This window comes from Terrapene carolina, unplaced genomic scaffold (genome assembly GCF_002925995.2).
Source record: "Terrapene carolina triunguis isolate 2854851 unplaced genomic scaffold, T_m_triunguis-2.0 Scaffold85, whole genome shotgun sequence".
In the NCBI taxonomy this organism is placed as follows: domain Eukaryota; kingdom Metazoa; phylum Chordata; order Testudines; family Emydidae; genus Terrapene; species Terrapene triunguis.
Genome location: NW_020664436.1, coordinates 5,301,176 through 5,326,336, shown reverse-complemented (window position 1 = coordinate 5,326,336; position 25,161 = coordinate 5,301,176). Strand labels below are relative to the sequence as shown.

At 38.1% G+C, this 25,161-nt stretch overlaps 1 protein-coding gene across 1 annotated transcript in view; it reads right to left on the bottom strand.

Moving 5' to 3' along the window:
- Nucleotides 1–25,161, bottom strand: part of BTBD9 (BTB domain containing 9) — a 298,931-nt gene that overhangs the window by 27,399 nt on the left and 246,371 nt on the right. Inside the window, exon 10 of the mRNA XM_026649595.1 lies at nucleotides 1,425–1,503. Within this exon, the coding sequence (XP_026505380.1) occupies nucleotides 1,425–1,503 (79 nt within the window). The remainder of the gene's footprint in view (nucleotides 1–1,424; nucleotides 1,504–25,161) is intronic.

Below are 25,161 nucleotides of genomic sequence, written 5' to 3'. Positions count from 1 at the left end.
GGCCCTGACTTGAGGGTGTGGAAATGTGTAGCTAAGGGGTCAGAAGGATTGTCAACATGGAAGCTGAAGTCATCAGTGTGGATTGTGGGAGACTGAGAGGAAAGAAAGCGAGAGAGAGCTAGGAGTTGAAATCAGAGAGTGTGGCTGATGGGGAGGAGTTGGGTGGACGGTAGATGACAGCAACATGGAGGGGGACAGGAGAATAGTGTCGGATGCAGTGTTGCTCAAAAGAGGCAAAAAGGTGGGAAAAGGAGGTGTTGGAAGTGGCATGAATGGAAGAGAAGGCCAACACCCTCACCACAGTCTGATCCAGGGAGTGTAAAAATCCTCTGTAAGAGAGAGCCGAGACAGTGTCTGTATTATAGTTGTATTATAATAGTGCTGAAAGGGCCACAAACACAATCAGAACCACATTGTGTTGCTCTGCAAACACATAGGAAGACATGGTTCCTGCCCCAAACAGCTTACAATCTAAGACCCCAATTCTGCTAAGATGTACACATGTACTCACTTAACTTTACACATTCTGAGTGCCCCCCCCCAAAGTTAATTGCAGAATCAGCACCTGATTTGAGAAATTTGTAATGAGAGTCTCAAACTAGAGGAGAGGAGGGAGGAGCAGGGTAACAACAGAAAGATCACATGGTTACATACTGCAGGTTAAGTAGTGCACAAGTTGATGTTTCTAAATATTCTGAATTCAAAATAAATGAATTAATAAAATCAGCTATCCTGATTACCACACAGCATACTCATGGCTGACTGATTGCTTGGCTCACTGATTTATAAGTAGAATAATCCTATTTATACCTGATCTTCTTCTGGAAAATGAGACTTTTTATTTTTATTTATAGGGCATCTTAATATTGTGTGATAAAAACAAGCAATCAGAGTCTATGTTGCTTCCCCAGTGCATTTATAATTGTGTGATCATTCCTAAAAATAAAGATTTGTATGCTAAGTATTTCTCCTAACCTACAGCAATGTTCAACAATGCCATGATGAAGGCCAGACAAACGTTTTCGGCTGATCTACACTACAAAGTTAGGTCGGCTTAGCTTCATCTCTCAGGGCTGTGAAAAAGTTCACGCCCCGTTGTGATGTAATTAAGATGACCTAAGCCCCAGTGTAGACATCGCTAGGTCGACAGGAGAATTCTTCCGTCAACCTAACTACCACCTCTCGGAGTGCTACAGTGGTTTTTACATTTGGCTGTGAAGAAACCTGTACAGTCTGGAAAGATAATGACAAAGTGATGAAAATACTCTTTCTTCATTACTAGACTGAAGTTACTTCATTACTAGAGCAGCAATAACCATAGGTACATTTTAGGCAGCATTAGCAGTTTACTATGGAAATAGAATTAAATCTGTATATCCAGCAAGAATATAATAGTTTTTCCTCTCTTAAAAACTGTCCCATACCTCATTAGCTGTGTTGTGAGTTCCAACTATTCTGATGAAGGATGCAGGTTGTCTGTCAAAAGTTATTGCTTGCCAAGATCTACAAAAGAAAGCAGAGGGGCATACAGTATTAAGCAGAGTCACCACAGGTTGCAGTGAAATACAGAAAGAATCCATTGAAGTGACAAAACAGGCTGTAATTTAATGGGCCCAGAAGGGGACACACTTTTCATGGCCTGAATTTCCAGCAGTCTTTGTTCAGGTTAGATTTTTTAAGTGCCTTGACTCTACTTAGGTGTATTCCACACAAAATTCAGTACAAAAATTAATACAGTTAAGCTCTAACTATTGTTAAAGACCTTTAAGAAAAATGGTAATAGAAAAAATTATTGGTCAGAATTCTGAAGTTCCTTTGTATTAATTTCTGACAGTATTACTAATAGAAATATACAGGAGGAAATGGATGTTAGCATTAACTACCAGTAGAGACCAAAGGAATCACCAGGGCAGGATTAAGGCAAATCAGAGCTGTAGGCACATGATGACATGAACTCCCCACCCCTGCATGGCTCCACCCCATGGCCTCACCCCAGTGCTGTGTCCTCATTCCCCACTTCAAATGGCAGTGGTGCCACCCTCCCTTTCTAAAGGCAAAGATATGGGGTCCCCTTCATTCAGCCAGGAGTGGCAGGAGCAGCCCCTCCCGCTGGGAACAGCAGCCCCCCCACCCTTATCCCCTCACTGGGGCAGGAGCTGGGGTGTAAACATTGGGTAGATGGGGCAAGACTGAGTCCACTGTACTCTTCTCCTGCCACATACACAGTCCTCTGTTTTGGGGGTTAGGGAAGAAGAGTATTAGTGGGGCCCCACAGAGAAGTGGATCTTAGAAATTAAAACCCCACTGAGATGCACAGGCTCTCTGCAACTATAAGGGCTAGAAACATTCTTCTGAAGTGATCACATGATTCAAGGTGCTGGGGCCCTAATATTGGTCTTTAGTACCTATGCCTTTATCTGGCCCTGGGAACCACCTAAGTCTTCTAGGGTATGTCTACACTGCAGTTAGACACCTGTGGCTGGCCTGTGCCAGCAGACACAAGCAGACAGAGCTCAGGCTAAGGGGCTGTTTAATTGCAGTGTAGGTATTCGGGCTGCAGCCCAAGCTCTGGGACCCTCCCACCTCGTAGTATCCTAGAGCCTAGGCACCAGCCTGAGCCCGAATGTCTACACCACAGTTAAACAACCTCTTAGCTCAAGTCAGCCCCAGGTTTTTAATTGCAGTATAGATACACCCTTAGTTACGCTTTGCTTGCTTGCTTGGTTCTTGAAAGCTTCAGTCATTTGTCTGTGCATTTTTAGTGCATCCATGACCATGGTACCTTGGTCCCATAAATCCTTGATTAGTATCATGATTATTGCAGTTTACACAGCATATTTCTAATCAGTTTGTTGGCACCCACAACTGTAAAAATCACAGAGTATTTTTATCTAAAAGATTTGCAGTCCATAATTAGATTTTTTCCTTCCACATCAGATAGTTGCAGACACATGTTTTTCAGTGATTATTGCTAATTACAAATGAACGATGAAAAATTATTTCTATTTAGATTTATGTCGGGTGCAAAGTTCATTGTTCTTTGGACTCTTTACTGAATCCTATATAAAGGATATAGCAATATAAAGCAATTTTAAAGAAAGAAGACCACTTATTCAACACGTTAACTTAGTACTTATTCTTCATCATAACAAAGTGAAATATATCAGCTATTAAGAAAGGCAAGAGGTAGAAAAATCATAGGGTATGTCTAAACTGCAGTTGGGAAGTGTGACTGAAGCACACTCACACATACCAACGCTAGCTTTGATCTAGTTATATCAGAGCTATCTCGAGTTAGAATAGAAGTGACGCCATGTCAGTCAATGGAAACAAGTTACTCTCATCTCACTTTTAGGGATCCCACTCATTACAGAATCCCAGAGAGATACAGTTGCCTTAGTTTTACGTACACGGTTTTATATGCAGCCAATTGTGTAAACTGAAACTGCAGTCAATTTATATTTTGTCCTCACTCTTTCCTGTACTCCACTTGGTTTACTTACAGCAATTAATAAAGAAAAAATTGCATGCAATAGGACAAATCAGCTCCCATAAGGAAAGAAACCTTGTTTCAATTTTTATGATATACTGTAAAATCATCCCTGCATTGTGATTTTTAAAAAGAAAATTGCTTCCTCAACTTACTGCCTTGGAGTCTGACTTTTACATCATTATCCTTTTCTTGAACAGGAATACTTGATTTGCAAACATTGTGGGGGTCGTAACGTTGTGTAGCAGATTTTGCATGGGATTGTGAAATCTCTCCCTCCTAATAATATAGAGCAGGATTACCCCAATAAACAATATGCAAAGCACTCTGATTCCCACCATTCACTCAAGCTCACATATCATGCTAAAAGTGAAGGAGGAGGAACAGGAAAGAATAATACGATCTGAAGGTCTCAGTTTAAGAGCAATCTTCCATTATACACCTGTACCCCGATATAACGCTGTCCTCGGGAGCCAAAAAATCTTACCGTGTTATAGGTGAAACCGCGTTATATTGAACTTGCTCTGATCCACCGGAGTGCACAGCCCCGCCCCCCTGGAACACTGCTTTACCGCGTTATATCCGAAATTGTGTTATATCAGGTCGCGTTATATCGGGGTAGAGGTGTACTGGATTTTAGAGAAACAAGGTGGGTGAGGTAATATCTTTTATTGGACCAACTTCTGTTGGTGAAAGAAGTTTTTGAGCTACACAGAACTCTTCTTCAGCTCAGCAACACTGCAAACATTATACTGGATTAACACTTAATTGCATTAGAATTTATTGTCAATAATACAACCTGAATGCTAGATACAAAATTAACCTTCATTAAAACCACCACTACAAAGGGATTTGAATGATAAAAAAGTAATTAATGCAATTTGATGAACTTCCTGAAGAGAAAAAAATCAGACATTTTCCTGAATTTATTCAGAATAACTTCAAAAGTTGTTCATAGAAGAAACAAGATAGCAACAGAAAAAGTGTCAGGCACATCAGAGCCAGTCTGTTATAACAGCTTTGCTGTTCACAGGGCCATTTGACTTGAACTAGAGTTTGATCCTGATAGTAAACTATCGATCTCTTCTTCACAAAGATGGTATTACTGTGTCTAGGTTTTACTAGTTTTATTATCATGAGGTTGTATTCATTTAAAGGAGACTATGAATCTCAATCTGTTCTAACTTACACCAGTTTTACTGCATTGACTTCAGTGGAGTTATTTGTGATTTACGTAAGTGAGATATGAATCTGCCCCCCCACCCTCCCAAGGTACAGCATCTATCTGCACTCATGGCCTGCACATAATATATTCTTTATTTGTATTCCTTATGTGGTTTGGGTCCCTCCTATTATAGAGATCTGGCTGTCTCTTCATGCTCTAAATGAAACATGAAATCAGATAGGACTCTTTCACTGACTATCCCTATCTTTGTACGTCTGTGGGAGTGCAAGTATGTTCTCAGTGGGGTATCCTTGCTTCTTGAGTTGCTTCCCTTATTAGTCTGACAGAGCCTAAGTCAATTAATGTTCAGGGCCTATTGCAAGTCCTACGTATTCACTTATGCTTTTGTATGAGGTGCAAACTGCCAAAGTCGAGTTTCTGTTTTATTTTGGAGAGTTGTGGCACTCTTACTAGTAATATTCCATCACTTCAGTTTGCATTAATGCACGTGCTTGCACATATATGTATATGCAATTCATGTACTGAAAAATAAATATTTCTTTTTACAGATTGAACACTAAGAGAAGAAAAAGCAATATGGAAAGGCTAAATCTGCCTCTCTCCAGTGATCTGGAAAATATTCTAAAATTATGCTATGTGAAGGAGTGTAAAATGCTAAGAAAAGTTATTAGGAAGGGGCTATGGCTTTGTGGCTTCCCAAATTAGGAAACATGTAGTTATGGGACCAGGAAAAAGTTAGTTCAGGGATCCTAGTATACAATGTAAGTAGAAATATATCTATTTATAGTCATTCTGAGCACAGGTCAAATAATAGTGCCATCCTTCAATGCAGACTCCCCCCAAAATGGGAATAAGTAACAAAGACTGTCATCTCTCAGATGAAGTGGGGACAATGGGGCAGACGCATCCACCCAGTCATGCAGCAGTGGAATGTGACTGATATCAAAAGGCATTGAACAAGTGGTAGAAGTCCACTGAAGATCCTTTCAACAACATTTTATGTGATTGCTTCCTGCAGTGACCTCACAACTGCTGCCATCACTGGCAGGTAGGGGAATCCTTATTGGCTGCCACAGTGCTGTGACTGGAAAAATACCACAATCACTTCTTTAAGCATATTGAAAGATGATGTAACAAATCTGAAGATTTTCTTGAGGATTTGAGGGGAGACAGGGGTTTTAACTTTTTATTAAAGTTGGTCCAGAGCATCTTACTATTTTTTGGTACATACAACACCTACATCTTACTATTTTTTGGTACATACAACACCTATTTCCATGCTGCTTCAACACTTATTTACAACATTAGAAAATAAATTTCATAGTTATCAAACAACCTCCCAGTATCCACCACCATTTCCCCCCTAACCTACTGATAGGTTCTAACACTGAGTGGCTAATTATAACTAGGAGAGCTGGGATAAGGATTCCCCCAAGGTAAGTTACTAATACAGTACAATCACTCAGCAGCAAACATTTCCAGAACTGATATAAAACTCTGCTGAGCATGCCACCTTGGTGTCTTTCCTCCTTGTTTTTTAAACTTTATGGAAGTGTTGATCTTTTTTTACCCTCACACAGTGTCTGACTGGTTGATTCATTTTAGATTTGCTGCTCAAGCTGAGGTAGCCCTGGTCATCACTTTAACAGTAGACATAATCATTACCTCCAGCTGAGGTCTACGTCTTGAAGAAAAGACTAGGGACCAGCAGCATACACTGACTTACACTAGGGTCCTCAAGCTGAAAGGCAGCAGTGCAAGCTGCTTGGCCTGCGGAATTCCCCTGGTACCACAGCTTCATTTTTAAAAAGAAATTAGCTTTGTTACAGCCCTAGGGTGTTTTATTTAATACTCTACATCTCACCTCAGCCACACACCCCCAACTCTCTCATACTGCCTGACTCCCCTAAGGAGATGCAGTAATTGATAATTAGCATTCAAAAGCCAAGCTTGCATCCTGTGAGCCCGTCATATTTAATTACATTTTAACTATATTCGTCTTCGATAATAGCCCGAACATAATTTAGATAATTATCTCTCACTCTCTTATTCTCTTACTCTGTCTGTCTCACTTAAAGCTTTTTGCAACAAAAATCACTTTCTCTGCTCAAACACAAACAGACTCTCGGGCCAAATGCTTTCATCTCTCCAACAGCAACAGCTGTCACTAGAAAACTCAATGGCTTTGCGCATCAAACAATCAATTCAGGGGGGGAAAAATCTTTATGTTTCTTCCTACTTCTTTATTTACTGGGGCAGGTGGGAGAAGAAGAATGGAAGAGGCATTACTATCCAGACAAATTATAGCCTGTACCTCCACTATGGCACTTTACCTCTTACAAGGTGTAATGGCTTTTCTCACTGATTTAAACTCTTGCCTGGTAAGTCATCTGAAAAGTTGCAGTCTTTCTAATATGATTTATTACACAGAGGAATTTAAATAATGACCTTTCCCCTTTTTGTGTTTCCCTCCAGAAGGAAGCAAGTTAAGAAAGAGGGAGAAACATATCTGTTACTGAGGTTTTCTAAGGATCCATTAACACTATGAAATGCTACTATATTGCAGGATCTACTTACAACACAGTAGCGCTGGATGTGGTTAAAACCCAATTCATTCTCATAGTGTAGAAAGGACTGAACCATACTTCAGAATTATGCTCCAACTGGGCTAATTCCAAGAGTTTAGCATGAGACAAGAACACTTAAAATATGGTTTGGTTCTTGCTACACTGCAAGACCAAACCTATTTTAACTGTGTAAGATACTACCATGTTGTAATGAAGTCTAGCAATATGCTCCCTTTCCATAACACAGACAGGGTCCACGCAACAGCATTAATGCACCTAATTTCTACTGATATCCACTAGCACAAATTCCCCTTTAAAACATGAATGAACACAAATTGAATTTACATCAAACATGGAGTTCTTTCATGGGTCCAGCCTATTTGCAATCGATGGTGCTAAACTGGAGATCCAAATTCTACTTATTCTCAGTGAGGCAGGACAGAAGCAGAAGTGCCAGTCCCAGGCTAGGTAGCAGTAGTGGGATGTCAGTTTCATATGGTCTTCTAGATGGTCTCTGGGGTCACAGGGAACCAGCCTCAAAAATTTGATGAATGAATCAATGGTTGTGGCTGAGGTATGTACAAGTAGCTCCTACTGGAGTTGTGGTGATAAGGAGACTTAATGGTAAAAATGGACAATAGGAGGAGTAAAAATTTCAAATGGCCTCCTGTCTGTGCACACATAAATCTGATAATTGTATCAACATAAAATGGGTCATCAAGCACCCAACTAGTATGTGCAAACTGCCATTTGTAAACACAAAAATGTGTGTACCACACAAAAGGCAAGCCCACTGTGTCTACAGCAAGCATTGCAGCATGTTCTGTACAAGTAATATTCCTCCTGTATTATAATCAATATTATATCAATTTCTACTATGGCACAACTACAAAATTAACATGGATACGTATACTAAAAATGCTATGAAAACAGTCATTTCAGTTCAACAGCAGCCAATTTTCAAATGTTAATAAGTTGGCAGTTTTCCTTTTCCTTTCTTAAATACCAAAAGAGACTAATCCGCTTTATAGACAAATTGCCTGTAAATTTCCAGTTTAAAAAGAAAGCTCATTTTCAGGTATAGTGGTGCCAAAAAAAATAAAAATAAAATAACCCCCAATCTGCCCACTCTGGGAAATCTCTAATTTAGCACTTTAACGTAAGAACAGGGGATATCCAGCCAGCAGCTGCACGACCACATAAGACACCCAAGTTAAGGAACCAACTCAGTCCTCTTCTCTAGGGGACCAGCAGGGACTGGGATGGGTCATAGGGACGGGAGAAAATTATATTGTAAAAGGGACCCTCATAATAAAAGCTAAGGCCATTTTAATTTTTTTTTTTAATGAAAGTAAAACTCAGCATCCCTTTTCTCCTCACCTCCCTCAGTTGAGGACTATGAGAGCTTCAGCTCAGAATACACCCATTTGTGATGTCATCGTTACAGTTTTCCAAAGAGATTGACAAAATTCTCCCACAAAAAGAGGACTGTCAAACCTAGTACTTCTAAAAGAGCAATAAGGATGCCAGTTCAAGTAGTTGTTTTCCCTATGTAACTCTCTTTTCTTAGCCTCTCTTTGGCTAATTTATTTTAGTAGAGACAAAGCTAAAAGACATCTAATAGTGCATCTTGGTTCCATTTATGTTATATTCCTTGACGTGATAGTAATGAACAATGAAGAAAAGAAGAGCAAGAGGACTTGAAATGGTAATAGAAGTCTTTGAAGAAAGATATCATGAAATCTCTGAAGTAAATGCAAGAAGAATAAGCACTACACATTAGTCATGGCAATATCTGTTACATAACTGCAGTATGTATTAACAAATAAACATGTTACCCTCTTTTGAAGAAGTACAGTACCTTAACTTTAAAATACATAAATACAAATTAATTAAAAACACCAACAAGACTGGCATTCCAGTAAACATTATACATCATTCCTCAGTGGCACTCCATCCAGGATACCAAAGATCTACATTCCCTAAAGAGTTACCAATTAGCCTCTCTTTGGCTAATTTCTTTTTAATACACCTTATCAGACTCATCTATTGAGCAGCTGTCTGTGTTTAAAATACTCTGACAAACAACACAGGAAACTATTTATAAACGAACATAATATAAAAGCAGACCACTGATTATCACTGGAATATCTTTTCATCCAGAGTTCACTATGCCATTGTGAAGTGAATGAGAATTACTCCTGCACCAAAAAATTAAAAATTCTGTGCACAATATTTTAAAATTCTGCAAAATTCTGCATATTTTTTTGTCAAAATAACACAATATAATCAAGTTGGTTTCAATTATTTTGGTAATTTATTTAAACTACAATACAATGGATGGAGAATGGGACTGGGGAGCACTGGAGGAAATCCCCAAACTACCTTTGTCTAGTAGTAATGTAACTAGTATTGACCCTTTACTTCTAGTTATTAGTCAACAAATATATGCAGCCATATGCTCAGTGTTAGATCATATCATAGGCAACTGAAGAGCAAATGAGGGCTGGGGACTCAAACTCACAATTTATACTGGTTACTGACCATCTCCAAAAAGGTCAGTAGCAAACAGTTCATGGAGCACATTTTGATAGGAAATTTTTTCAGTCCAAAAATTTAGACCAGTTCTAATCACTAAAGCACTATAAGCATTTATAAGGCCATACCATCCTTTACAATAATGCTCCTTTATACCACTCTGGCAATGTAAAGGAGCCTTAAAATTTGTACACCTGTTTTATACTTCTGGGGGAATTCACAAAAACAATGGGAACAATTCACTAAGCAGGCAGGCTGCTACATTCTGCTCTGCCTGAGGGAACAGAGCCTGTCCCATGTCTACCTCTTCAGAAACACTCCCAAGCCCTGCCCCTCCATGCTGAGCATGCTGCACTAGTAAGCAGGAATGTCTCTCTCTCTCACACGTATGACTGCCCAGCTCCCCCCGCCCCCCAACGTGGTGATTTATGTCTCTACCAGCTGCTCTGGGTGCCCAAAACGACCTGCCTGCACTCCCGGGGAAGCGATGCATGACTGCTCTTGTGGCTTCCCTTTGCTTCCCCATCAGAAGTAATTTTTCTGCGAAGCACAGAAATCTGTGGGGGCCATGAATTCTGTGCATGCGCAGTGACGCAGAATTCCCCCAGGAGTAGAGAATGATGTGGGATGAGATGTTAATGAACCCTGGACCTGGTCTAAAAAACTGACAATACTGGCCCACACTTCTTCATATTTTACTTTTCTGCACATAGACTTACTGGATCCCAGGATACAAGTGTTCTGTGCTACATTATTTACATTTGAGGCTTCAAAACCAGAGGGTAATCACAAAACAGACAACCTAATTTTGGCATTCGGTCCAATATGAACTGGGCTTTATTCTGGGCTTTCTAAGATTAAGTTACTGTTATCATTTCCTTATGGAGAAAAGCTTCTGACAATCCCCAAAAAGGTTTTAATTGTGAATATTGTTCCCATGTGGAAGATATGCAATCCTGTAAGCATTTGCACACGGTTTTGAAGCTATAACTCCTGCTTGGATTTAAAAAAAAACCAAACCAAAACAAAAAAACCCCAACTTTCAACAAGGGATCTTTTAATGAACTGATATAAAGTTTTACAATGTGTGATTTATTGTAGACATAAAACACAGACTTGATAATGCATATTTATTACAATAAAAAGACTGACTTAGGAAAGAGATTTAATGAAGTCTATACTGACTCCCTGACATCTTTAAAAAGTAGCTAATGGAAAAAAAAATCTTTTTAACGTAATCTCTCCTTTCACAACTTCAGTGTAATATACAATAAAATAATAAATATTACAATAAAATATATATTTTTAAATGCAAGAAAGAAAATTTTATAAAATAGTCAAAGTAGAGCAATAGTAAAACAGAACCAAGTCACTAGGGGCCAGATTTTCAGAGATATTCAGACACCTAAAGATGCTGATAGATGCCTAGTGGGATTTTTCAAAAGTGCCAATGAGAGTTCGGCACCTAACCTGCTTAGGAGCTTTTAAAAATCGAGCCTGGTGTCCATCTGCATCTTTAGACACCTAAATACCTTTGAAAATCTGGCCCTAAAACCTACTGTTCCTGATTTTGTACCTTTGTTAAACAAAACACTGGGAGTCAAATTTTCCAATATTGCCTCAAAACTTATGCACACAAAATGTACATATACACCCACTTGGGTGTCTGCAAACACAAACAGAGAGAGAGAGTGAATGTCCATCTGATTGGCACACCCCTGGTGCACACAAATTCTTGCAAGGCAGAAGATTTGCAAGCACAATTCTGGAGGATAAGCAGATTCCATATTGAACATTTTGTTGTGTATATTTATTTCCACTATTTTTGATGGATTGTGTACCTGTAGCCAATGGTTGTTCATGTAACCATCAAAAGGTAATGAAGGGCTCTAATAAGGTCATAATATATGCAGTAACACAACGAATGAACAGGGTGCGGCTTATGATTTAGAGCAGATTTTCATCCAATCCCCACTGTGTGATCAAAATCTTGATTATTTAACTTTTCAGATAACTAGAACAGAAAAGTTGATTGACAGAAAATTAAATAAATAACATTTTGGTGTGAGATATAAAATCATGTTCCCTATTAATCAGTTCCTTTGTGGTGTGCAGGGTAACATGATATTTATCACTCTACTCTCACACACTCCTTTGGGGTGCCATTTCATGGCCTACCCATAAAAACTTCACATTTACAGGAACTGACCCTCTATTACTGTCGATAACATCTAATTGACATGTCAAACTCCAAGGAATGTAGTAAATTGTAGCACCACCTCAAAGAAAAAAATAAACTGGTAAAAAGGTAAATCAGCATCTGTCTCCCTGTAACAACATACAAACATGCTAGAGATTGCTAATCAAGGGAGAAAATTCTTCTTCCACTATTCTCACCACACTGAATTAGCTATTAACCTGAGCTTGGGAAACAAGGCCATTCAGCTTGTAATTCAGTCTTGTGCAATTTGAACAGCAAAAACACTGACCCGAGTTCATAGTGATTCAAATTTGAACTATTTTAGACATGAAATATGGCAGCCCAAAAAAATGAGTGCAATTTTTGGTTTGCATCATGTCAGAGAGCAGGGAGATGATAGGTTATCTCCATATGATTCTGGTGAGACTAAACTTTGAATACTCATTCAATTCCCTGCATCTCAATACCAAAAAGATATACACAAACTAGAGGGAGTTCAGAGAAGATGACAAAAATGATTTAGAGGCTGGAGGGATTGACTTATGAAGAAATATTAAAAACTAAACATTAGCTAAACTTGATTAAGTAACAACTTGGGTGGTGGGAGGGACAGAATGACTGTCTATAAATATGCTATTTGAAGAGTGTGAAATTCAAGAAGGGAGAGTAATTGTTTAGTGTGATATAGGGGAAGCAATTAAGTGAAATTAGACAGACACATTCAGACTGAATATCAGGAAAGATTACTAATGGTAGAAATCTAGTAAATTGGGGAGTAGTTACTATCGGAAAGGGGTGAAAGCCCCATCACTTGAGTCATATGAAATTGTACTGACTGAATATAACTCTAGCAAATTACACTGTAGGGAACAATCCTGCAGCAGTCCCCAAGGGATGAATCTGAAGACTTAATAATTCTGCTCCATCTCTAATTTCTATGATTCATGTATTTAATTTGTACTGATACAAACTTTACCTGGAATGAATCAATAGTTTAATATTGTGTATGTGTTATAGCATTTTGTGCCAGCCAGGTGGTGTTTACAATGCTACAATAACTACACGTGATTTGGTCGGCCAAGGCAAAATTGTGATTTTCAAGGGTGTAATGAAATTAGATCCTGCATGTCAGCAATCTAATTAGGACAAATCTTTTGGGAAGAGAACAGAAATGCCACCTTTAGCACAAGATACATTAACATTCGACTGGGTTCGTGTCTGTACACGTGATTCTAACAGTCACTGTGGCTTAATGGCCACTTGTGTAACAAAGGGCAGCTGCAAACATTAGGGGCACCAGGCATTGGAAGAGCAACCTATCACCTAGTTTGTGAACATTCAGACAGTTTCTATCCACAGCAAATAAATGCTACCACCAAATAAAAATTCCAACATTAGACAGCCCTTCCCTTACACCAAAGGGTAATCAGCCCTCTCTCATAGGGAATGCCTGATGTTTGGATTATTATTTTGTGGTAACAATTAATCACAATGGCATTGGTTATGGGGGTATGTGTATTTATTTATATTCAGGATGAAAAATATTTATTTTCAGAATACCACAGCTCAGCAAAAGCTGTCTCTCAAGATATGGTTGGCCATGAGATGCCGTACAGATCCAAATTTAGCCAAAATATCATTATTTAAAATATGCAACCATCAAATGGAAGAAGAAAAGAAATAAAGAAATTAGCAAATAAAAAGCATATTCATGAAAAAAGCCAATGATATAAAAAGACCTTTTAGGTCCCATCTAGGCCATTGCCCCAGGGATCAATGCAGGATTGTTTCTATTATATTTTCTAGTGTTTTGTCCAGTGTAGTTTTGAGGATATAAGAGCAGGAACTCCATTCAGTACTTTCCCAATTATTCAAATATGGGCAGGCAGTCACCAGTACTCTGCAACCCCTATTCCACCAACTGTGAGTGTGCCCTTGACAAGGGGATGGGAAGCTGGATTAGTGGAAATGGTGTGTTCAGGTTTCAGGGGCACAGGTTTCAGTAACACAGATTAGTTTAGCAACCTATTAGTATTTGTTAGGTTCACCAGAGTTGGCAATAGTTGCACAAGGTTTAGCAGACATCTCCAGAGCTGCTCAAGGCTGGGAGCCAAATTGAAATGTGATGTGTTAAAGGTGAAACATATAAGTCAGTAAGATTCATATATTCATAGACTTTAAGGCCAGAAGGGTCCACTGTGATCATTTAGTCTGATCTACTGTATAGCACAGGCCATAGAAGTTCCCTGAATCTCCAATATGATGTCATGATAAGTCCATGAGTCTAAGTTATTGTAATGTACATACTTAGAGGCCATGTGATGGGGCGCCTGCCCTCCACTGTCCCTGATAGGGTTAAAACCCAGCCTGAAGGGCTGCAAGGAAACAGCCAATTAGGGGGGCGGCTGGACCAGCCAATCAGGGCCCAGCTGACCCATATAAAAGGAAGCTGCAGGCCAGAACAAGTGAGTCTCCAGCAGGAAGCACAAGGGAGGGAGACTGGCTTCCTAGAGGGCTGCAGAGACTAGCACCATGAACAGGGCTGCTAGGGCTTGCAGGCCCGAGGCCCTGGGAGTAGGTGTAGGAGCAGAAGGTGATGGGGCTACGGGGAAGTGGCCCAGAGAATTGAGACAGACTCGTGGAGAAAGAAAGGAGGGGCAGCGAGAAACTGTTGGGACCCAGAGTAGTGGGTGGGCCTGGGTCTCCTCTCCCCACCCCATCCCCCACTGCCTATGAAGAAGCGGCCAGGCTATAGACTGCCAAGCCAGTGTGAGGAGAGGTTAGACTGTTGCAGAAGGAGTCCCCCGGAAGGGGGGAACCTGGATTTTGACATGGTCGGAGGGCTGTGCCACAAAGCAGAGGCAGTGAGACTGCAACTGCATCTGGATCTGCAGGAAGAGATGAGGACAGGAGAGCCACCACCACTGGAGGGCATACCTGCTGACCAGAGCTAATTCCCAAAATGGCCAGCAGGAGGCGCCAGTGTGGTGAGAGACCCTGTGACAGGCCAGAAGAAGGTATAGGCCCCTTAGGCTCCTTTACAGTACTGTATCCACTATCTCTAGATTTGGTCCTATGCCTGTATTAAACATTAAGGCAGGTGCAAAAAACATAGCATGGTGGAATATTAAATACATGGACACCTGTGCCCTCTACAAAGCAAGCCCTAATCGAAAAAAGAATTTCTATAAAGAAATATTATTTGCACCGTAACTACAAACAAGAAATCCTGGACTAATGTACAATTCCATTTATTTTCTTTTTACACACAATTTATTGTAAGAATATTACAAATGTTTGATCAAGCCGGAGACTGTCAATCACTAACTATAGAGAAAAGGAAAACTTTGATTCTGTAGTTCAGAAAAATAGATCATGTGAGTCCCACATAAGAGGAAAGGGTAGCTTACATGAAAGGACAACACCACAATAGTGGAAAGTCACAGAGGTATGGTACAGCAAGTCAACTAAGTTATGAAAACCAAGAGTATAGTTTTGAATTGACTTTGGGTAAGGAGTCATCAACAATGATGGAAGATGGCAAAAATATCTTGTTTCAAGTAACAGAATAATCTGGCTGCCGCACTGTGGCATTCCTGAAGTTGAAAAAGTAGGGATTTAAAAAAACATAATGAGGTAATTGCAATAGTTGAAAGGAGAGGTAATTAAGGCATGAATATAGATTTCTTGTCAGGTCTGAGTGAGGATAAAATCTGATAATATTCAGGAGACGGCAACAAGCAGACTAAACCAGGAAAGATATGGAAGTATAAAAAGGGAAAAATCTAGGGTCCAGGACTGTGTCCAAGTTTTCTAATTTTGTGAGTAAAGTTAAAGGCAGAGGCACAGCAGAATCAGATACACTGAATAAACAGGATACTCTTTCTCAGTAGGAAAAAAAAAAAGCAACAAGTACTTAAAGCCAATTTAGCCAGAATAAATGAGTCAAGAATCTTATGGCTTTTAGTCAGAGACAGCCACCATTGGAATAACCACAGAAATTAATGACTTTAAAATGTCTGAGATACTAACTTCCTTACAAAAAAAAAAAAATCTTCCATAACACAAATAAAGAAAAGATGATTGACAATGAGGAAGTGATTAGACATTATAAAAATAGCTAGTAATAAAATGCAATTAGGAAATATGTAGAAAGTTTGAACACATATGGAACTGATTAATTTACACTAGGGCCCCTTTCACATCTCACTGACAGTTAGTGAGAATCAGATCCATAAAAGTCTGGGTAGTCTATATCCTAAGCTATTAAGCAAGTTAGCAAATAAACTTACTATACACTACTGGAAATTAGTTTTGAAAACTATTGGGAAGTACTAAGCAAATCTAGTTCTAATCTTGAAAAAAAAAAAAGAAAGGAGACTGATTCTGGTAATTACTCTCCAGGATTCTAACTTCTGTCTTCAGTAAACAAGGGTAATGGGTGTGGGCAAGCCCCACTTATTCCCAAATGATTTCCGGGTGTTGAAATGGTCTGTTGGGGCCACTGACAGCTGATGTAGGTTGCCCCATTTTATGCCAGGCAGCATCCTAGTGCCAAAAAGTCTCCCAAATAGAGGCAGGTGGCACCGGTGGCTTAAAACCACCATTGTCCAAATCTCTCAAGCTGTGCCAAGTGCTCCTTGGCCACAACTCGGTATTTGGGCCTAAGTGTCCAATTAAAACAGCTAGAATTTGACATTTCAGTTCATTGAGTCCACACAGAGTATTCACAAGAATTATTCTCCAGAACTATTCAATGAATATTTTTGAAAAATGATTAATGGAAGATCATAATCTGTTTATGGGCAATTTACAAAATGAAGAGACAAAATTCATTTTATATTTTTTCTATAGCAATTATTCACTCAGATTTCTGATATATTACTCCTAAAAATTAATGTTAAGGAAGCTCACAGATTACACCAGTTTGGGAGGAGATACCAGTACCAGTGATGATCAATATAATACATCTATGGAAAAAATAATGCTGCACATATATGTTTCCTGGGAAGGAACAGGTTGGGAGAAGTGATACCAAAAGAAAACCAGGGGCTTGTCTACACAGCAAGTTACTAGGCAGAAGCATTTCTTTGCTCTTGAAAATGATTTGGCTGCAATTCCAATCCATGTGTTGGTAGCATATAAAGAGATCACATCATATAATGGCTCCACACCGCACACTTTGAATATTGCACTCACTCTGGACACCTTGTTAATAAAGAGATACTGGCAAATTGGAGAATGCTTACAGAAGAGCAACAAAAATGTGGAGCTGGAGGGTTAGATTTTTGAGGAAAGATTTAAATATGCATAGCCTGTCAGAGATGACTCAAGGGTGGAACATGGTAACCGCTACAAATATCTGAAAGAGAGAGGAGATATTATTTAGTATGATATATGGGAGTATAACTAGATGTAATGGGATGAAGTTAAGAAAGTAAAAAACTTACTGAAGGCAAAATGTATTAGATGGTAGAAAAGTCTCTTAATGAGTATTAATGAAAATACCAACACTTAAACACATTTAAAGTAAGTTGGCCACTGAAAATAATTCTACATCTTGAAAGACAAATCAGTGCAAAATCCTGGGCCATATTCTGGTTTTAGTTCAGTTTTGAAAAACATAATTGCTGCCTGCTCATAAAGTGACCTATGAGTCTAATCTGGCTAGCACAATACCTATGAGACTTGGAATATGTATTCATAATTTATTGTCATCTTCAAAATACTGAGCTATATGTGCCCAAAAGAGTTACGTAGCCCACAAAAAAATATGTAAAGCTCCGCCTGACTCAGTTTCCCAAATATTAGACTGGCTACAGGCCAATTTAAAAGGGAAAGACATGTATTCATGATGCAATTTTCAAGAAATGTACAATTCCTTCCACCTCCAGATCACAAAGTACGCCTCTATGAATTTCATATTTCTCCACAGGAGTGGTCTGTCCAGGTGGCCATATCAGTTTCTCAACATCTTAATTCTTTAATATCTGCAGAAATGGCCATAAATTTCTCTGCTTTGCACCATTTCTTCAATATCATTAAATGTCTTTTCCAAACTAGGCATTAAGGTCTTAACTACATTAAACCTCTGAGTAACATCTACAGAATGTTGATTTTAAATATAAGACTATTCTCTAATGGCCCAGAACTGTGCAATGAGCAATCCCGAGAGTGATAAAGAATTAATCCAATACTGTAAGCCAGAAGAGGTTGAGTGCAGCAACACATTCAGCTGGGAGGGTGAGTCTTTTGCCCTCATTAGCTGATTAAGAAGCAAAATTGAGAGGATTAAATATTGAGGGGAAAGTGTTGTTTTTTTTTAAATCTCATACATCTTATCTTCATAACCAGGGAAGATCTAAATAATTGCAGTGAGAGCTCATACAGTAAAAAAAGAAAATGATGACTACAATAAGTTAAAAGTATTCTAAAATAGATCAGTTCCCTACTCCAGTATTTGTTGCACAGAATATATAATGTTTTGAAAAGCCTGAGAGACTGCTAACAACTAAGTCAGAATCTCTCTGTTTAATGACAGATCAGCTGTACATCTGGCAGTCAGTGCATTAGTCTTCCCTTCTCTAATGAACTGTGCATGCCACTGGCCATGATCTCTTGTGTGTCAGCACAAGTCATTTCTGCTTTCATAGAGTTCTAACTCTTAGGTTATATTTATAAAGTGGGAAGCTGTCTGGCAACAATGTGACATCTATAGCTCCAATGGACACCACTGTGGGAACACTATATCCATTTCTGCTGAATTTGAACTACATAAGAATTAGTCAAATATTGGACTGATTAAAACATCAGGATATTTCTTTATTTCTTCAATAGCTTCTGGTTTAAGTTTTTGTATAATCTAAATTGTAATTCAGAAAAAATCTACTTTAACTATTAAACAAATTCTAAAAGGGTGTATATGTGTGTGTGTGTGTGTGTACACACACCCACACCCTTTTAGAATTTGTTTAATAGTTAAAGTAGATTTTATATATATATGTAAACTATTTATTTATTTAGGATTTTTTAACAAGTTTATAAATTCTTGCCATGTAAATATCAAAAACAAAACAATCATTATAACAGTTGTTTTTGTTTAAAGAAACATTATATAGGGATACAGTCATCAGATCTTTCTATTTAACGGGGTGTTACCACATTACAAAGTGAGCACCATTATGACACATATAATATGTCGCTTCTAGGATTTTATTGAGTGAAATCTCAATATACACATATTTAACAGAGCAGGTATGTCTATCAAATATTATTATTCAAAAAAAATTGACAGGTGTGTTGGGTTTTTTAAGGTGAATGTACTATATCTGAATATTGAATAAAAGTAACCAAATATTTAAGTATCAATGTCTGTTTTGCTCGGTACATAGTTAGTGTGTTAATTTTTCCATAACCACAACCTCCCATATTTTTTGAACCATTTCTCTATATTTGGACTATTTTTCTTTTTCCTATGAGAGGCTACCAATAGCTGAGTGGCTACTAACCGATGAGAGTAATTCTTCATTTCCTCTTGTCACCATTTCCACTAGCAAGCCCAAGGAAGGTTACCAAAGGATCATTCGGTAATAAATATCCAACAATTTGTGATATTTGGTTATGGATTGCATCCCAGAGCTCTCTAATGACTGGACATGTCCACTATATATGCATTAATTCTCCTCTTTCACCACAATTTCTCCAACATGCATTCCCATTCAATCTCTCTCTATATTTTTAACCTAACTGGTATGAGGTACCACTGAATCAGAATCTTATTCTTTTATTATGCTACCTATTAAAGTTACCTTTATGTATAAAAAAGGTATTCTAGAAAGCTGAGAAATATAATGCCTGACTCAAAAGTACTGGAACCAGGGAGACTGGGCCAGTTATAATTAGTTTTACTCTCTAATTAAGTTGGAAAAGTTTCTCTACTGAATAGCTAGTCAACCATGAATGCCCACGATTCTCTCAATCTTTGAAGCTCTCTGGTTTGAGATATGGGTTAAGATGTGGATTATTAACAGTAGGTGTCATTGGCGAAGGAAAAGAACTGATCTTATTTCTATCCCAAACCTACAGAATAGCCTTTGTTAAAGGATGTGTGTAAATTTCTGGTGGGCATGATTTTTTTATGAATCCATGGTAGCATAGCAATATTTACACTGACTCAATTTTCTTGTTCTAAGAAGGCCCAGTGTTTGGCTGGGTTAGCACATTCCCATTCCACTACTGCTTAGAGCTAGCTGGCTTGTTAGTACCATAGAACATTTGGAACAGCTAGTTCCCCGCTATTTAATGGGTCTGTAAAGGGGATATATTTGTAATTAAATGTGCTATTGTAATGTTATCCAATTACAGAAACAGATTTAATCAGTAAATAAACATATGTGTTTTTATATAGTTTCAGAGCAGCCAATATTTTCAGCTGAAATTAGACCACTTTCACCACCTTCCAAAGCTCTGGAAGCTTTACATGTATAACTGAGATTGTTTGATATGATCAACAAGCGCAACAGCTTGGTGGAGTTATGGAAGAGTTCTTTCATGGGTCACTCACTCAAAAACTTGATCTGTAACACTTAAAGAAAAACTGCATCCAAAAACTATGTAAACAGGATGTTAAGACTGCATGATTAAGCACTCAAATGTCGAGAAATGTCAAAGATAAGGTTATATTTGCAACTCTAACCATGCCCTATTCTTCAGCTGCATTATAATACAGACATTAGTCACATAATCACAGATATGCTCTTTTCCCTTGCCACTGCTAATAATCCGCATCTTAAACCAAATTGCAAACCAGAGAGCTTCAAAGAGTGGGAGAATCATGGCATACTCATGGTTAACTAGCTATTCTAACTTTTCTAACTTAATTAGAGAGCAAACTGACTATAACTGGCCCACTCTCCCCTGGTACCAGTACTTTCAAGTCAGGCATTGTTTCTCAGCTTTGTAGAAAAGCTTTTTTATACAGAAAGCTCAAATAAAGCCATATATCCTCCTGAAGTATTTCCTACAACCTAAGACATACATGAGTAGCATCTTGTAATACCGTTCATTCTTGCATACTTTACTTTCATTGTCATAATGGTTCAGTGTATCTTTATTGAGTTACACTTTAAATTCTCTTCTCTCTACGGTATACATTTTAATAATTTACAGTTACAATGTATATGCTTATGCAATCTTAACTACGGCTGCTGCTGCTACATATGCTATAATAATCTAAAGAGAAAACAGGTTAAATCATGAAAAAAAAAAAAAACGGTATGAAGAGATATTATACCCCTTGAAAGGCTTTTTAACATTTTGATCTTCACTGTGGATATTTCAATTTCACAAGCCCCATAATTTACATTGCTTAACATTTACAAATATCAAAAGAACAAAACAGAAGATAAAAGGTTGGAGGCTATATTTTCCAAAAGATCTGCTCATGTTGCAAATGTAAAAGCATCAATTACACCTTTAAACGGATGCGTGCAAGTTGCATTTAGGAGTGCTTTTAATTCTCTCCAGGTGACATTTAGTAGTAAAACTACTGTAACCCAAAAGAAGAAAGCAAAAATACGTGTGGGGAGGAGTGGCTGGGGACTGTCTATTTAAACAAATTACATATTTCAACCTTTCCCAACTGTGATTAATCATTGAGTATCCAAATTTAGTTGAGGCTTCTGCATACATAATTATGATTTATTTAAAAGCACTCTTGGTAAAAGTTTGTTCTCCATCACCTACAAATGAAGTTACCGAGGGAGACATTTGATTCTGAAATTATTTTGAAAATGTTTTACTCATTATGGTATGTAGTAAGGCTAATCAGGAGGAGGAGACTTTTTTTTTTTTGTGGCTAAGAGGGTAGTCAGACATTGGGTTATTTCAACTTTCAGGAGAACAAGCTTCATAGACAGAAATTTGGCAAACTATACTTGATAAATATGAAAAGTTAAAAGTTGATTTGGTTCGGGGGCACTGTTTACGTTTTGATATCCCTGTAATTAACACATCTGTCTCTGAATTAATAAAATCAGGTTTTCACATTGTACTGATTTTCCTTTTAGTCACAGAGACACTTGATTGAGTGAAGCAGACACCAAGCTGTAAAACAAGTGCAAAGAGGAAAAGCCAAAGATAAACCTGTGGTTGAAGCACAGGACTAGGAAAGAGATGATCACAGACTTTCTGTGGGAAATGGGGTATGTCACAACCCTCAGGGTACTTCGGTATCCCCATCTATAAAATGCAGATGATAATATTTACATATCTAACAATGGTTCTGTGAAGCTTAAGTCATTTAACAACTGTAAAGTAATTTGAGGTCTTCAGATGGAAGGTGGTAGAAATGGGCAAGTACTGTGTTCTAGTGAGAGAAGAGCAGTGATCAGGATGCAACTCTCTGTGTTAAGTTTTCTTCATCTATTTTTTGAAAAATCCAATGTTGCATATGTATCTGAGCACCAAATAATGGGTCATGTTATTTAGGCTAACAGAAAAGTATGACTATTCTATATACTTGAGATATAGCCAAGAATTTCTGAATTGTTTTCAACATATTTAAAAAATAAAATCACATTGATATGAAAGGCTACAGCAGTCAAATAGCTATCTTTCAATAAAAACTGACGACAATATACTTAGTTCATTAATAAACATCCAAACTTATTTCAGGTCAGATAAAGCCAGTAATAACATAAAACATACTTTTTAGAGGGAATAAATATAATTTTAAAAATATGCAGGAAGACTGTCCTAGATACCACTTTTGTTAGGGACCAATTAGTGAATGAAAGTCATCATTTTATACAATGAAAGATTAACCTCTTTGTCCTTTTTCAGTGAACGATCTTTATTAGCCTCATGTTTGAGAACCTATTGCTCTTTAAAGTAAATGAGACCTTCAAGTTTGAGATTTCTTGTTATATCTAAATTTTTCCCAAAATTACAGTTTGTAGATTAAATGATCCATTTTCTTTGTGATAAAGCGAAAATGTTGCCTGGCTGCATCAAGATTCTCACTTCCTCCATAGAAGGCTTTGGCTCTTTCACTTGGACCAAATCCAACAGTCCTTTACTTAGGTCAAGCTCCCACAGAATTCAAGAGTTTTGCCCATATAAAGATGGTAGTACTGACACAGGTTAAAAATCATGGTCCTAACCCTACAGTGTCTACTCATACAACATTTCAGACTTTAATGAGCGTTTTGCCTGAGTAAAGATTGGAGAATCAGGCTCCATATTTGTTGAAAATGAACACCTGTTCTGCTCTCAGTGCCTGCACTGAACATATTTTAATAACCTAATTTATTTTTCACCATATATTTATTTATTTAGATTTATTTTATTGGTGTCTGTATCTGAGGTCTGAATGACTCAACATCTTGGACTCTCAGCCTTTCACCTTTGCATTTCTTATTTCAGCCATTGCATAAATCAAAGCTATCACAGAATTAGTGAAAAGATCTAAAATGCTGAAAAGTCTTCCCTCAAACAGACAGCATCAGAAAGCAGGCTGGATAAAACCCAATGACTTTTTTTAAGTGGGGGAAAGCTTTTATAAATTTAAATAGGATTTTTTAGATTTAAGTTAAACACATTTTCTTTGTAAAAATAAACCCATTTAAAATGTAATATGAAATTATGACAATCTATGTTAAGGCATAATCTTACCTCAGTCTATTAAAATTATTTAAATTGAATAAATATACAAGATTCAAGTAGTACATGTTCGTTGCTGAAGTTTTAAAGAAAGTCAAATCACTGTGCTGGAGGAAGTCACAGTCTAAGCACCTGGAACCAGAGTTTGTTGAAGAGATAAACCAGGTTTTGACAACAGTAGCTACTTTTACAGGTGCAGAGAGAATATCTTTTCCATTTCAGTTCATAGTTGAGAAACCAATTGGGACTAGGCAAGAAAGCTTGTTCTCCTCTTTCTGTCTCTGAATAAAAATGAGGTGTGATAGGATGCAACCTACTAATTCTAAAATCTTGGAGGACATGGTGACTAGAAATAACACTGCTCTACAGACAAAATGCTTCTGAAATAAATGTAGTCAAACTTTACTAATTCTGGGTCACTGAGAACGAAAATGATGCTTAAAATTGTTGATTGGCTCTAGTTTTCAAGATATGCTATTGGGTCAGTATATACGACCCTTGACTTGGGAATGGCAGAGGATAAGTGAGTTATAAAGGGAAGGGATCTCAATTTAAACCAGAAATGACTAAAATACATCTTTGACTGGATCTATGAATAAATCTATGACTGGGTTTGGACAGTACTTGCTTTTTAGGCAAAACAATGAATGATGCAATCTGAAGCTGGTACTACGTCATACATGATATGAATTGCATCATGTTATTCCTAGAAGTCATGGATGATGCAATCATAATGAAGCTTACATCACTCTGCTGAACAAATTGCCCTATATCAGCTCTAGAAATCATACAGTGTCGTGCTCTCTTATTTGTCAGTGTTTGATTTTGCAAAGGGACACATTTCTGTTTAGCCAAAGTGAGCAGAGATGCCTCGTACTTGTGTGAACAGTGCAGATAACTTCTGCTATGTTTGTGGTGAAGTGACTTTTGCATCACAAAAGCGCAGTATAACCACTATGGTTAAGAAAGCCTATCACCTTTATTTTGGCTGCAAAATTGGAGATCAGGACAAGAGATGGGCCCCACACATATGCTGCAACACTTGTGCAACAAATCTTCGCCAGTGGTTGAACAGGAAAAGGAAATCTATGCCTTTTGCAGTGCCAATGATTTGGAGAGAGCCAACAGATCATACCAGCAATTGTTACTTCTGCATGGTGCCTCCAGTTGGGAAAGGTGTGTCAAAGAAGAAAAAGTGGACTGTGCATTATCCAAACATTCCATCAGCTATACGCCCAGTACCCCACGGAGAAGGACTGCCGGTTCCTGATGCACCAGAATCATTCTCACTTGAGTCAGACGAGGAAGAGGAAGAGGATGAAACTTCTGGTCCTGAACCATCAATGTGACAGGACCCACATTTTCTCCCATCCTCCTCCTCTGAACCACACCTCATAACACAAGGTGAACTGAATGACCTTGTCAGGGATTTGGAACTACCCAAGAGTAGGGCAGAGCTGTTGGGCTCCAGACTACAGCAGTGAAATCTCCTGGCAGGTGATGTTAGGGTTTCCATGTT